The following is a 15,722-nucleotide window of genomic DNA, read 5'->3' as shown; positions in this document are numbered from 1 at the left end:
TTAAGTAAACACGGAAATCGGGATCTTTTGAAATACGTTTTCAGATTTTCGGAACACTTAAAAAGGGCTGGCATTGAATAACCTCTTTTAATTATAATAGATTATTCGATTAGCAGTGTATTTCAAATTCATGTTTAAAAGTATTGAATTGTAGGCCTATTTAAGATGTTGATCAAACATGGCCTTCCCGAGTGATAGCAAAGACGTGCCATTTACTGCATCATCTGTTTGTAGATGAACATGAGGAATCAGCAAGGAAGGCAGACCTATCCAGTGTGTCTCCTCAGTTTTGTGCAGTGTGCTTCCTGGGATATGTTCCAGTCCTTCACCCCCACTTATGCTTATTGAGCTTATGTATATTGGAGCAACAGTTAGCCATCTAACACCCAGAATTATTTTTTTCTTTACACACATTGAAACTAATTTTAAAAAGAATCAGCAAATTTCACTGAAACTGTAAGAATTGATTGAGGGTAGACAGAGTTCAATGCCAAAGAAAGCTTCATAGAAATTGACATACACATTACTTCATGCCAAAATGACCACAAGAAGATGGAGCATCACGGAGCAGTATATATGAAATGTTTCAACTAGAATGCATCTATTAACCTAATTTGAATGTGTCACTGTTAAAGAGAACCATTCCATGCTGTCACTCCAAAGCATCTGAATAAAATGCTTTGAGGTAACAAACCAGTATGCACTGATGGGTGTTATTACAGAAAACACACTCGTAACCAAATCAAGTTCATTTTCTTAGCTTGTTGAAACTTACCTAGCTTGAGTAATGAGGATAAGGTAGTACAACATTACTTAAAACAATCAGACTTTTGGAGATCACTTTGGGTTGTATACATGATACCAGTGTTGAGGTGCAGAGCTGCTTCAGTACCGATTATATGGAACAGGTAGCAGGTTCAATATGCTATTAGTCCACTACACCTGTAAAGCTCTAAAACTTGCTTCAGCTTACCTACTTCAGCATGCCAGGAACAACTAGCCCTTTTTCAGGAGAGCTGGTGAGCAAGGAAGGGAACCAAAAAAATGACTATCTGAAAAAGATGTTCAAGATGAATCTTTTATTATCTTAAATGTACTTGAATAGATATTATGTTTATAATGATCTCAAACTAAAAGGGAAGTTGGGGCAGCATGGGTAGCACTGTTGCCTCACACCTCTGGGACAACCCTAACCTACGTGACCCTGAATAGGACAATGGGCTTCAGAAAATGGATGGGTGAATGAAAGGGAAGTTTTCCCCAAATGCACTACTTCCAACTCTGTTCTACCTTTACAATTAGTCATAAACGTCCATTGTTGCCCTGACTAGCTGCCACAATACGGAATGAGTTTATTAGTTTTTTGGGTGTTCTATTGACTATATTTCTTTGAACTGTACAATATTGTCTCATTGTGTGTCTTTTAAAATAAATCGTCTCCCCTTTTAATAAGGGTCCTTTTATTTGGGTAAATTCTTAAGTTATGTGCAGCCATACCACAATCTGTCACCGATGGTGCATTGGAGATGTTAATTGTAGAAAACTAACAGATATTTGTATGCTAAAGGAATGCATCAATGAATCGCTTTACTTGATCACTTCAGATACTGGCATAAATAGCACAATAAATTAAAAACTGAGCCGAACATGATAGTTGTTAGTTGGAATTAGAAAGTATTAATTGTGCAAAGCATTTGCATTGCACAATGACATGTAGATGATTTAGAACCTAGTTATAAGATACTGCAGAGTATCATTTAAGGAGATCAACAGAACGTCTTGTTATCGCAACTAAGAATTAATGCCGCGAAAACAAGTTCACTACACACGCTACAAATGACCATGATTTACTGACAAAATCAAAGTAGGACTCTTTGTATTTGTTGAATAAATATTACGCCTTGAGAAGGCTCACCCCCTCTCGGTATTTAGGGCGATGAAGTATCCGTGGCTGTTGGGGAACGTAGTACGTAACTGTATGATTACAAATGAGCTTGAGACAAATGAACTACAAATCCCATAATCCAACACAAGTCAGTGTCTTGCTATGGCAGTCTTCCTCCAATAGAAAATGAGTGATGTCATTGTTAAAAATGCAAAAGAAACTCCTCTGGTTCTAAACCTTGTGCAACACTGCAACAAAACCGAGCTGCAAGATTTGACTTGCTTTCAATAATCTACCAAGCTATAAAACAGATTAATGAAATCAAAATAACTTTTGTGGGGGAGATCCCTGTTTTGGTAAGTTGAATGTAGTCATGTTTTATCTAAGATTTGTATTAACGTGTTCCCATGAGAGAAAGATAAGGATAGGTGTGGAAGCTTTGACAAATAATAAAAAAATCATTACAGCTAGTTTCTTTTGTAACGGAAAACTCATGCAAAGACTACAATACTCTGATTAATTAAAAAAATGTATATTTAACTATATTTATTAAGAAATGCATAAGCATATTACAGTTGATCATTTTGATTTAAAATTCAATAATTCAATTCCTTGAAATATGTATTTATATGTACTCTATGTGCAGTGGCGTAAGCTCATGCTCCTTTGCAAATGTTTAGTAAATCTGTTTTCTTGAAACTGGTAAATGATGCCTTAGCACGAAGGTCATTAAATTCTCTGTCGGTGTATCTAGGGGGAATATATGGAATTCTGAGCAGTGTTCCTTTTTTTTTTTTACATCCATCTCCTAAGTAACAGCAAGGCATTACAATACAGTAATGCAGTAGGTTTGATATATAAAGGTAATAATGAAATGGATCGAAGACGGATTATACATGACTGGAATAGCGTATAATTGCGAATATTTTCTCGTGTCTTGCAGCTGTGCTGATGAGCATGGAAGATTATGATCACCTTTTTAAAATAGTTTTAATCGGAAATGCCGGAGTTGGGAAAACCTGTTTAGTGCGTCGATTCACTCAGGTCAGTTTTTAACTTTTATTATTTTAAAGCCATTTAATGCTGTTTTATAACCGATAAGAGTATAATTATTTTAATCTGACCGTATGCTGAGATGTCGTGTTACTAATACTAGTATTTTTTGGAAATTCTTATAATGACCATTAGTGGCTGATTTAGTGTAATGTTATGTCCTACAAGTTTTACCTAAGCTTTGTTTTTTTAGCCATTACGAACATTATTGAATAGTCATCTGACATCCATTTATCCTTTATCATGCATAGTTATTAAGTACATTGACGATAAAAATGGAGGCCTTCTTATTTGTAACATTTCTGTAAACATTACTGTAAAAAAACATACTTTTCCATAAGAAGGTGTCTTGGTGGTGAAGCAAAACTAATCTATATGCAGTTTAATGGCATTTTCACTCACAAATTTAAACCTAGCTGCAAGGTTTTACCAAGAATGCTGTTTGGCATCGAATAAAAAAATGGTTAGAGAATGTTATAAGTGTCAAGTGGATAGGTGGTTTAGTTTTCTTCATCCTCTGCACTTTGCACCTTGCAAAAGAATCAGAATCAGGTTTCGTTAGTATTCATGCATACAAAAAATTTGACGTGCTATGCTTGCTCCTAGTACACAAAGAACTCAAGTGACTCCAAATGGAAGCTAAGGCAATGGGATAAGTATATATTATAAAGTCATGCATGTTGAAACATAACAGGAAGAAAATAAGAATTAAAAATTGTATGCTAATGAACAGAAAATGCAGGCAGTAGGATGAGGGTGATTTGGCCAGTGAAACAGTAGCAAAGTCACACCACTTAGATGACACTCGTTCCAGTGGTTGCAACAGAACCAAAAGATTAATTCAATATCAATTCTTTAAGAAAGTAAAAGATTATATGCAACAACATACATAAAGGAACGTGGGGAAAAAAATAAATGTGGAATGAAGGAGCAACGTTGAAGAAGTACAGGAGCGAGAGGCCGGGGCTGTGAGAGACAGCAGTCTACTGCACCGATATGGAGCCTGACTCATCTGGAAGAGATATCCCACGGGGATGCGTGACAGCATGAATCTCAGCACAAGCCTAATTGTTGCAGATCTGCTAGAAGTTATATTTTGAGTGGGGGGCAAATACTTCAGATAGAAGTACTGCTTCATTTGCTGTGAAAATGTATTGCTGGTAACAAACTACATAGCCTAAGAGATGCCCAAGAAGATTATAGGGATAAGCACAGAGGGTTATGCTGTCCACCTTCAAACTGCCGTCTAGGACAGGGTTTGGGGTGGCGGGTGGGGGGGGGGGTTGGTGCTTAGGGCTTTAGGCAGGGGAATCTTCTGGCGGTTACCCCAACACGTGACATTGAATTCATTTAAATACACAAACAGATTTCAGTGGCAAATGGTGCCCTTCTGTGCCTCATTAAGAGTCTGAGTCAAATCTGCCATGTTCCCAAAGACCTGACCAATGAAATGTCCTGCAATTTTGGGCTGAACTTTTGATCCCTTTGCTGAAAAGCCAGTGGGATGTAGCAGTTCTCTGTGTGGGGTTATTCCCACGCATAGGGGTCAAAGCCAAAAAGAGAAATTTATTTATTTTATATCTGGAACAGTTAGACACCCTGTGTTGACTGTGATTGGGTGTGGAGAACGACGAGGCCCTTACTTGACAGGAGTTTGCGTTTCTGAAGAAACAATGAGCAGAACCTAGAACAACAGCTGGATTCAGTGTTGTAATGAATCACTGAATCTGTTAGATGTAGTAGTTATGAGTGTAACGGTACGTACTGAAAAATTTTGGTACGGAGCTTCCAGTTCGGTACGCATATGTACCGAACGAATGCAGCAGATTTAGAACCTTTTCTGTGTTTGTGTGTCTCCCCTGAGCAACATTCGGAAAGGGTTGGATGAAGCCGCACCATTACACATGCATGCGTACGTCCTAATGTGAAGCTGGAAGGTGTTAATGTGAATACAAGTACAGCACAGGGATTGTTTAAAATGAGGCACCAAAATGGATATTTATTTTGTTATGCTTTGTCTTTTTTGAGACGATATTTGTGTTGCACAGTTCTGATATGAAGGTGAAAGCTGGTAATGCGAATACAGTACAGATCAGGTACAGTTAATTTTGTAAATGTGTACCTTAATGGATAGTTATTTTATTTTTATTTACATGATAGAATATTTATTTTGATTGACTTTCAAGTAAATATTAGCTTTTTAGTAGTAGGTTGCAGCAGTATTGACAGAGACTTTTTATTTAAGAAAGACAGTCATTCTTTGTGCAGTAAATCACTGTGTAATAAAGAACAAAAGAAGCAATTTATTATAGTTTTGTTTATTTTACCCCCGTTGTACCAAAAACGTACCAAACCGTAACTTCAAAACCGAGGTACGTACCGTTTCTCCCCCAGTAGTAGTATTGGAAGAAGCCGCTGTTATTTGTTTAAAGAAGGTGGGCCAGAGGTTTAATGCTATAGTTGTTTTAAAGTTTAAATTGTTGCAGTGATATCAAGGTTCATTTCTCACAGAGGAGTTGACTGGAATGTAATTCTGTCATTGGAGATAAGTGTGTATATATAGGTACAGCAGAATAAGGAAAGAGACACTACTGTAGCAGAATGGCAACACGCTGGGTCTCTAAGGAGCCTCTCTGGAATGTTGTGCTTGGTATTGTAGTTTTAATGAGTTCTGTAGTTTAAGACACTGTAGACATTTGGACAGAAGGGGAAACAGATCCCAGTTTGTAATTTTGAAGTATATTAAAGTCTTGAGTGAGCTTCTAGAAAAGCATTGAGAACTGTCTGTTTTAATGGCATTGGGATGAAAGAGAGCCAGTGGTTGTATATTTGTGGAAATAGAAATTAGGAGAGAGAGCTTTTGGTAAGAAATAGATCTTGAGAGGACTGGTAGCAGTGTGGTATGGGAGATTTTTGGAGAGTTGTCTCTGAATGATGCATTGCTAGAGTCCAGGGAGTCAGTAACATATTCTGCACGTTCATGCAGACTCCTTCCATTTTGTCACGCCAGTCCAGCCTAGCATTGATGACGTAGCATGTGGCTCAGCTGGTTGTGGGTTCAAATCCCATGGCTGGCAGGGTAATCATATGCTGTTGGACGCCTGAGCACGGCCCAGCTGGGCTCTGCCTGATGTCTGCCACCAGTTCCTTTGTCTTTCCAGCAATAAATGCCTTCTTACGCCATCTCCAGTTCGGTGCTTCTTTCACTGATGAATCGCGCAGGTTCAGAATCATCTGAGATTATCAATTGTATCTGAGGTCTGTGGGGTAAAGAATAAACAGCATGCTTGACAGTGTTGTCCCTTTGGGTGAAATACACATCATGTATGTGATTACTGATATGGTCAAAGGGCAGCAGGTTGGTAAGGCAATTTGTGGCCCAAGAAATCATAGTATCCTCAGTTGAGGTGTAAATTACTTTTAGTGTCTGTTTCTGTGTTTGTGTCTGTGCATCTGCATCTATGGGTGTCTGCACCTGCGTCTGTGATTCTACATCTAGGTATGTCGCGTCTATGTGTGTCTTTGTGCGTCTGTGCTGCTGTGTCTATGGGTGTCTGCGTCTGTGTCTATGGGTGTCTGCGTCTCTCTGTGTTTGCGTCTGCATCTGCGATTCTACGTCTATGGGTGTCTGTGTCCTGTCTTTGTGCGTCTGCCTGTGTGTCTTTTTGCGGCTGTGCGGCTGTGTCTGGGTGTATCTGCATGTGTGTATTTTTGTGCGTCTGCGTCTATGGGTGTCTGCGTGTGTGTCTGCCTCTGTGTGTGCATGCACATACCTTGTGATGGCCTAGCTTCCCATCCAGGCTGTTCCCATTCCTGTGCCTCGTATTTCATGTGATGGGCTCTGGGCTTTCCTCTGCGCTGCACTGGCTAAGCTGTAAGCTGGATATGTGGCTCGATTTGATGAGATTTCTCAGTATTATTGTTATTTTTTTGGGATCCCAACCGCATCTGACCACATTTCACTTCTGAAACCCAGCAAAATTTAAAGATGTATATTATCCTTGCTGAAGCACACCGGCCCATTTGTTACCAGATTTTGTTTTGAGTTATTGAATATTTTAATATTTGGCAGCCTGGGGGCTCTTTGGGTAGCACTGATACTCTACATCTTAATGGTTGGGAATTGCCTGCAGTGTGTGACTGTGTCACTGTGTGTGCGTGTTTGCTCTGGGATGGAGTGCCATCTGTGCCGTGCAGGGAAGGCTTCAGGCCCTCTTGCAATCCTGACTTGGAGTTGGATGGACGGATGGATGGATACAGTGTTTTCAAAATAGATGGAACTTATGGAAGACCAGAGGGAAAAAGTCCTTTTCACCAAACTAATGAAACGCCCGTCCTGCTAACATGGACTCACCACATCATGAATCACATGTTCTGTGATAACATTAAGTGTACGTGATTTACTGTTATGAAAAATAGTAATAGCAGTTCCATTAATATTTTTAAATTTTCAGTGTTTAAATATTATTGTATTCCCACGATCGGGTATACATATGGTTTTAGGATTGGTTTGCTGCCACTGAAACAGACACTTCTCTCTTTGATGAGATATTTAAAGAATTTGGCAGAACTTTTTTTGAACTTTGCAGACATATTGTATGGGTGAAGATAGGACTGATTTTGAGACAAACTGTACTAAAATTGAGACAGCAGGAAAGGGTGACTGTTGATGACACTTGGTCTTTTGAAAACAGTAACTCCTAAAAGTATTTGATGGATCTTTTTGCCAGGAGCATCATATAGGTGATCTGGGACCTATTTCATTCTGAGACAAATATCACCAAAATTGTGTCACAGTGGTGTCACATGAAAGAACAGCCACTGGCACAGATCTGGTGACCCTGATTACATTTAGACAAGTCACACAAAATTGGTCTCTTAATAAAGATTTTTTCGGAGAGGCGGGGAGAGTGTGTCGGGGGGTTAGAGATTGTAGCGGTTGGGGATGTGGAAGGAGTAGGGAAGGTGTGCTGGATGAGGTCAAAAGCACAAAATCGTCTGCAACGTTGTCACTTCCAGCCTCCGATACTGGATGCCCTTCCAGTCATGACTGTGACTCGATATCCTGTCCATGGAAATCACAAGCAGAAGTGGCAACAAGACATACTCCACCCTGAGGCTAGCATCCACTCTGTACAGCGTAATTATTTCTGCTATGGTTTAGATACAATTCTTACTGCACTCATACACAGACTAAGTACCATGAAGTGGTGTCCTGGATGCCCCATATTTCTGAAACAAATGCCCCCCCTAGCATGTGACAGTGCAAGCAGTCATATGCCTTCTCCTCGAAGCACATTTAGACTGCTGGCGTATTCCCATGAATCGTCACACTGCTATGCGAGTGGAAAAGGTTGGTCCAACTGTTCCACAGCCAGGGCAGAATCGTCATTGTTCCTCCAGAATTTTCTACTGCAGTACCCTGAAATGTCTGAGAAGTATAATCCCCTTATATTAAAAGTACTCTGGCTAAGCACAGGGACTGCCACACCTGTTTGCCAGTCCAGAGCTACTTTCACCCACATTCTGTGAAACAATGAAGGGGCGTGTCAACCATTACAACATCCAGTGCTTTCAACATCACTGGATGTATTTCATCTACCTCTACAGCTTTTCCACTACTCAGGCCACGGACAACCATAGTGACTTCACCTGCAGTGAAAGTTTCCACACTGGTTTAGGGTGTTCTTCAAAGTGTTCTTTCCACTGCTTGGGAATATCTCCAGCATTGGTCAGCATTTCTCCAGCTGACAACCAAGAGTCTCTACATGACCATTGCAGACTCCTGTCATGCACAAGCTTTCATCTCCCCAGCAGCTTTCCCTGTCATCTTTCTGATTGGACCTTTCAACTGCCTTGATGACCGTGATGCAAGCATTCTGCTTCAGCTTGACAGCATCCCTCACCATAGGTGTTCACCAAAGCGTCCTACAGTTACTACTGTGACAAGTATCGACTGCCTTCTGACCACAGCTATTTGTAGCCGCTGCAGTGATTCTCACATTGAACATAGTCCATTCAGACTGCATTTCCCTGATGTCACTCAGCGCACAGGAGAAGTTTTTCTGGAGGCGCGAGTTGATTTTATCATGCACAGAAGCCTCTTCCCAGTGCATCAAACCCAACTCATCACTGAGAGGTGATTGGTCGAGAGCTCTGCCCCCCACCGCCCCCCCCCGTTCACCCACATGTACAAAACACATCAGCTTGACTACAGAGTTAAACATTTGACCTTTGGCTGAAGTAGTTTTGGTACTGTGTTCACATATGAGCATCATTTCAAACATAGATTTTTGTTATGGACAATCCGTCCAAGGACATGATGCCTCTGGAGTTTAGAGTCTGGAGGTCAGGCTTTCTAATCATACCGCTACAGTTTTCTTTGTGATTCCTCACATGAGCATTGAAATCCCGTTCAAGGAAATCACCCAGGTTCTCCAAGAAGGCCGGGTACTTCCAATTGCTGTTTAGAACATACACACGGTCAGTTTTCCTTTCCTTTCCTTTTCAATGAGTCACCCTTCATGTCCACTGAGGAAAAAACTCCAGATATGCACCCCTCAGCCTGGGACTTCAGTTATGCCCACATTGGCATGGAGAGACCCCCCCCCCCCCCCCCCCCGGATCAAAGAAGTCTGGTTCCAGAACCCTCCTTGTATCTGGAGATAAGGCCAGTGCTTAAATGTGTAAACTCTGAGGTACCACATCTAATAAGAACACAGAGACCTACTGTGGCCCTGTTATATGTGGAGGCGGAGTGCACTGACATCACACGCAGAAATCGGTGATAGTATGCTGTTAATTTCTTAAGCATAAAACAATGCAATATTTCCGATCAGCGTCCTTCCCCACCAAAGAGGTAACACTCCACAACCCCAAAGCCTTTCATTTTTTGAGTGGAACTCAGCTCATTTATTATTGAATGTTAGTCAATGATGCTGCCCTGTAATTTCCATGGTGACAATTTTTGATTTGAGCTTTTTTTTTTTACACATGAATGTCCATAGTTGCTCAGGTTCTCAAAGCAGAATATGGCCTAAAACCTAGATTAGCTAGTGAATCACTGATTCACTATCATTCATTTATTCATTCTTTTGTTGTATCCCTGGTGGTGTTATTTTGGTTTAATAATATGAAATTATTAAACCAATTATTTATCCATGAGAGACAGGAGAATTGCACTTGCTCACTCACTACCTGGTTTATACCCACCTGCTTTTAATGCATTTGTCTCTGTTTTAGCTATATTATTCACATTCTGGTGTAAGACCCTAAGGCATTGAATTAACACTTGCTAAACATTGCAATGAATGATAGAAGTGTTCGACACCGCAAATTTTTGCTTCTTAAAAACAACCCCCTTTTGCTTTGATGACAGCATTACAATCTCTTCTCACAACCAGCTTCCAGATGTAGCCACCTGGAATGCTTCTCCAATGGTCCTGAAAGAGTTTCCACAAGTTTCTGGGCACCAGTTGGCTACCTTACTCTTACTCTCTGACACAACTCATCCCAAACCAGCTCTATTGGGTTTAGGTTGGGGGGGGATTGTGGGGTCCAGGTCATCTGTCACAGCACCCCATGTCTTTCCCTGCTCAGAAGATAATATAGTACTTACATAACCTCAAGGTGTGCTTAGGGTCACTTGTTGAACAACAAATGATTTTCAGTAGGTGTGTCCATTCTTTAGACTGGTACTGTATGAGACCCAGTAGAATAACCGATGTAAATTGGGATAAATCAGTCTGATGGGGCAGGGCTAAGATGTATTTTTATTGTCACTGCATTGATGTTATTCACTAATATTGTATTTTCCTATCTCCCCCACCCCCCTGTCATTCTGGTGTATCACATTTCAGGGTCTCTTTCCACCTGGACAAGGAGCAACCATTGGCGTAGACTTCATGATTAAGACAGTGGAAATTAGAGGGCAGAAAGTAAAGGTGAGAGCATGTTTTCTCGAGCCACCAAAATTGCTTAGCGAACATGAGTTGTGTGATGCTGAAATTAAAATGCTGAATGATGTATCTGTGGTGCAGTTACTGCAACAACCAGTAGCCATCTAGCCTCCATATTTGGTTTAAGTTTGCTGTAATGCTAAATTCTCCTGCCTGCAGCACTTATTTTGACTTTAATTCGCTCGTGAAATTGCAGATAGGAGGGTCTTTTGTTAATACTAAATGTGTATGTGAATGTGCGTTAATGTGAATTTGCTCCTATTTTTGCATGTTTTCACTGGCGTTTTTAAACAACATTCCACAGTTGCAAATCTGGGACACGGCAGGACAGGAGAGGTTCAGATCCATCACCCAAAGCTACTACCGCAGCGCCAATGCGCTTATCCTTACTTATGACATCACCTGTGAGGACTCCTTCCGGTGCCTTCCGGAGTGGCTGAGGGAGATCGAGCAGTACGCCAACAACAAAGTCATCACAGTCTTAGTTGGTGAGTTATGTTTTTTAAAATATGTATCAGGAACATGCCTCTATCTCTTTATCTCTGTTCAGAACTTAAGCGATATGGTTTGTAAGTAATATGAACGTACAGAATGTTTGCGCAGTTCAAATTACATGCAGAAATCACTATAGCCTGTAGCACTAGGCTGTTCTGCTAGCCTTGTATAGTGTCAGCATGCATTCAGAGGGTTCTGGAGTAATAGGTGGTTATGGACATTGACAGTTAGGGTTAGGAGAGCTTTAGAATTTCATGTTTTCTGGATGAGCGTTGGGGTATGGTCAGGATGGTGATTAAAAACTGGCACAACGGCTATAATACTTAAATTCCAGATAACTCATTTTTGTTGGTGTATTTACTGCCTCATTTCATCAAAAGCCGTTGCCTTTAATTCTGTTTTTGATTCCTACCTCTTGGTTTTTGCTGTCTGGTCTGTGCACATGCATGCTATTGGGAATGCTGGTAGTGTGTAAGACTTGTCTTATACTCCTCCATAGGAAGCACTACATGTGCCTTTTAATACAGAAATTAAAGTTATAACTGATCAGTGGTTTCTGTACTGAACCAGCTCATTATAGTTAGACCATATAGAAGATATTTTGAAATCATGCTCTTACTATGGCCAGTCTGTTGGCTTCAGATAGAGTTAATAGATATTGAAAACTATCAATCTCTAATACTACAAAATATCTCATGTCAAAAATTGTTCTGTGTAAGCCGATGTTCATGTGAAGACTTGAAAGTATTATAATTACCATAAAGAAATCCCTTTAAATAATCCCTGTACTATGAAACTAAAATATTGGAGGATCAGTATATGCTGTCATGTATTTAGATTTCCTGACAATTAAAGATTAACTGACAATAAACTACATTTAATGCAAACAAACTGTATGTACATTTTTTTCCTACCAAATGACCTGAGAAGTATAGTAGATAATCTGGGTTTGTCAGCACTGCACTTGATCACTGACCTTCGGTGACACAGCAGGCAAAATTATGGCACTAAAACATTTAAAGGGATAGGAAAGAAAAAAAACACAAATTACATTAAAACATGCTTTTATCAAATCTATATTACTCAGTGTTGTAGCACTATTGTTATAGCATTGCAACATCACTGCTTGTTTGATAAACTCAAAGGAATTTTTAAAGAAGTGTGATCAGAGATCTAATTTAATTTGGACAACCTGCTAACTAGCTTGAATACTAGCTAACTGATACATTTGTTGAATCCTAGCTTTTTATAAACCTCCTTTAATAATTTAATTGAGTAATTTAATAATTGACCTCCTGTAACTGAATATGTTTTGTTTTTACAGGGAATAAAATTGACTTGGCTGACAAACGGGAAGTTTCCCGACAGAGAGCAGAAGAGTTTGCAGAGGCGCAAAACATGCATTACCTGGAGACGTCAGCGAAAGAGGCAGACAATGTGGAGAAGCTGTTCCTGGACTTGGCCTGTGAACTGATACAAGAGGCCAAACAGAATGTGCTGGTTAACAACGACGTATCTGTTATGCCTGGGGAGGGCAGAAGCATAAGCTACTTGAACTGCTGTAGCTTTCGTTAGCAGTTTAGCAATCGGTACGATTCTGCCATAAACGCAGGTGGCCTGTCTCACTTCAGTGATGAACTTCATTCTTTCCTTTCCCCTTAAGTGAAACATGGTGGTGTGGAGCGATCGCACATTTTGTGTCCCTGATAGATTTTTAGATTTTTAAATTGCTACTTATAAAGTAACTTGGTTTGGATGGATTTGCCTTCAATTCTAGATGAAACTGCAAAAGCACAGCACATATATATGTGTACGTGTGTGTATGTGTGTGTTTATGTGTGTGTGTGTGTGTACACACACATAGAAACATAGGCAGCTCTCGACTTGCGTAAAGCCAATTTTAAGTAAATCCAGACTTGGGCAAAAAATATCTGGAGATAGTTTACGGAAGCACTAATGCAAAAAGGCGACATCCGCGTGTACGTAAATGTACACTTTACCTTTTCATTTATTTAATGTGTTATTTAGAATGTGTTACTAGTATTTTTCTGGCTTAAGTGTTTTTTTGCTCTAAATTGTCTTGAATGGTTTGGGAAGGTAAATCTGACTTACAGTAGGAGACTTTTGTTGTGTATAAGGATTCGTGGGACGGACTACGTACATCAGTCGAACTGCCTGCATATACACATACATGTGTGCATGTATATATATAGTGACACTACCAAAAAAGGGGAAACACTATTTTTCACTATGGATAAATGTACTGTTGGTAGTGAATGTCTCACAGTACCTACATTCTCCAGGAGCAGAACGTACACACACTGCTCTCTGCTGAACTATTAAACAGACCCATTTCCCCTAAGTCGTGGAATATGATGCGTAAATTCTTAACATCAAGCTCTTGATATAAAGTTTCAGCATTTTTTTTTCTTAACTTAGCTGTTGAAAGCAAATATCATGCCCACTAAACAATGATCTGTGTTAACAGTACAATTTTTAAAAATCATTATTTTAGTTTCTATCATGAATTGTGAAATGGTCATAATGTGACCAAAGGGTCATTTAACCATCAGGCTCCTTTACACCACTGAACGGGTTGCCTTAAGTATTGCTATTATGTTGTATTAATAGTATGAATACAAATGTAACAACATACATCTCAGTGGTACAGTATGTCATCCTCATCAGTTTACACACTTGTGTATTAGGAACCAAAATTCAATTAAAACATACTGGTAATGGCCACTGTAATATTATTGATTTATCTTGAATTCATACAAAGCAGTTAATTATCTTCACTTAGTTATTTGAAGAGTAAATTGGTGAAAGGCGATTTCTCCTTTTTTATGTTTTCATGGGTTATTGGACACTTCCTCCCCCTACAGGTCTGCTGGGTTAGGGTTATGGCTTTGAGTAAAGGATACAATCTCAGAAGCAGGAAGACTGACTCTAGTGGCAGTGGAAGTAAAGGATCTGCAAATAATCTCTGATTTGTGTAAATAAGTATTAACAAAAGGTTTTGCCTGTTTTTAGGTTACACAGCATTTTACACATTTTTCTTTTCCACTTATATAGGGACTTTGATCTTCAGATAATCCGAGACAAAGAAGGCTTTTCGCAAGTCTTTTGCTTTCATTGCTGATCAATAAAGTCAAATCTGTGAAGTAACGTTGACTTAAATATTTCTACAGGATTTTTTCTGGTAACACTTTACATCAGCTGCACCTTCATAATGCATTCAAAGAACATTCATAAGCAGTATGTTAGTATACCCTAACATCCAAACATACCATAACTATAACAGTTTAAATATACATTAAGTGTTTTACGATTATACAACTATGTTTGTTATTAATGTATATTAAGCTGCTAAGGTATGTTAGGATGTAGGAAGGTATACTTACATGCTGCTTATGAATATTCTATGAATGCATTATGAAGGCATTATGAAGGTGCACTGAATGTTCTATGAATGCATTATGAAGGTGCAGTCAATGTGAAGCATTACCCTTTCTCCATCTTAAACTGGACAGTTTGATCTATGTAAAATCCACCACCCAGTACATCAGTCAGCTTTGCAATACGTCGAAGGACGTTTACGAGGCATGCAGCACGCATGAAATTTCTTTCCACATTTTAATGTTTGTCCTGGATATTTTGAACTGGAAAATTTATTTAGTATTGGCTATTCAGTATTTTTTTTCCTGTGTAATTATGAAGTTATGAAGGCTTAGTTCATCTTTTTTATAGTTGAAAGTATTATTTCTTTCAGGCTTTGTAATTTAAGTACATACGTATTATATTGACAGTATTATTTGCATTCTTTAACAGTCAGTTCTTGAAGGATCTGTATAAAAAGGGCTTTTTTAAATATTACTGTAATCCTTTATTTGTGTATTTCTTTTCCATTTTAATATAACCAGTCTGGCAGTTATGTGCAACAGTATATTAGAGCTGCACAGTATGTTTGTATACTACATGTGAGACCTTCATTTCTGTATCTGATTCACAGCCCAGCTAGAGAGTGACATTCCTAGCTGGGCTGCGCAGTGGTTTTGTCTAATGTGCACTGGCCTTGACCTTGAAGACTTATTAGAGTTATCCAATAAAGCAGAAATATTCATTAATCTATTTCAGAAACGTAAATTAGCAACATATATTTTCCTGTCACTGCATTCAATTCCTAACTGCATGTTACGGGGTGTTTACTGTATTTTTTACTTATTAAAAGAATATTTAATAAGAATAGTTTATTTTATGTAGTGCCCTCGATGATGTTTGGGGCAAAGACACATTTTTCCTTGATTTACCCCCCTTCTCCACAGTTTAAA

General features: G+C 39.2%; 1 protein-coding gene across 1 annotated transcript; it reads left to right on the top strand.

The window, feature by feature from the left end:
• Positions 1–2,104: 2,104 nt before the first annotated feature.
• rab30 (RAB30, member RAS oncogene family) lies at positions 2,105–15,518 on the top strand. The gene is made up of 5 exons (XM_023800595.2): positions 2,105–2,241; positions 2,829–2,929; positions 10,798–10,881; positions 11,201–11,384; positions 12,716–15,518. The coding sequence occupies exons 2-5, from the start codon at positions 2,837–2,839 to the stop codon at positions 12,964–12,966; spliced, it is 612 nt and encodes a 203-aa protein (XP_023656363.1). The 5' UTR covers positions 2,105–2,241; positions 2,829–2,836; the 3' UTR covers positions 12,967–15,518.
• Positions 15,519–15,722: the final 204 nt, after the last annotated feature.

The sequence above is a fragment of the Paramormyrops kingsleyae genome, chromosome 18 (assembly GCF_048594095.1).
Source record: "Paramormyrops kingsleyae isolate MSU_618 chromosome 18, PKINGS_0.4, whole genome shotgun sequence".
In the NCBI taxonomy this organism is placed as follows: domain Eukaryota; kingdom Metazoa; phylum Chordata; class Actinopteri; order Osteoglossiformes; family Mormyridae; genus Paramormyrops; species Paramormyrops kingsleyae.
This window is presented reverse-complemented; position numbering and strand designations above follow the sequence as displayed.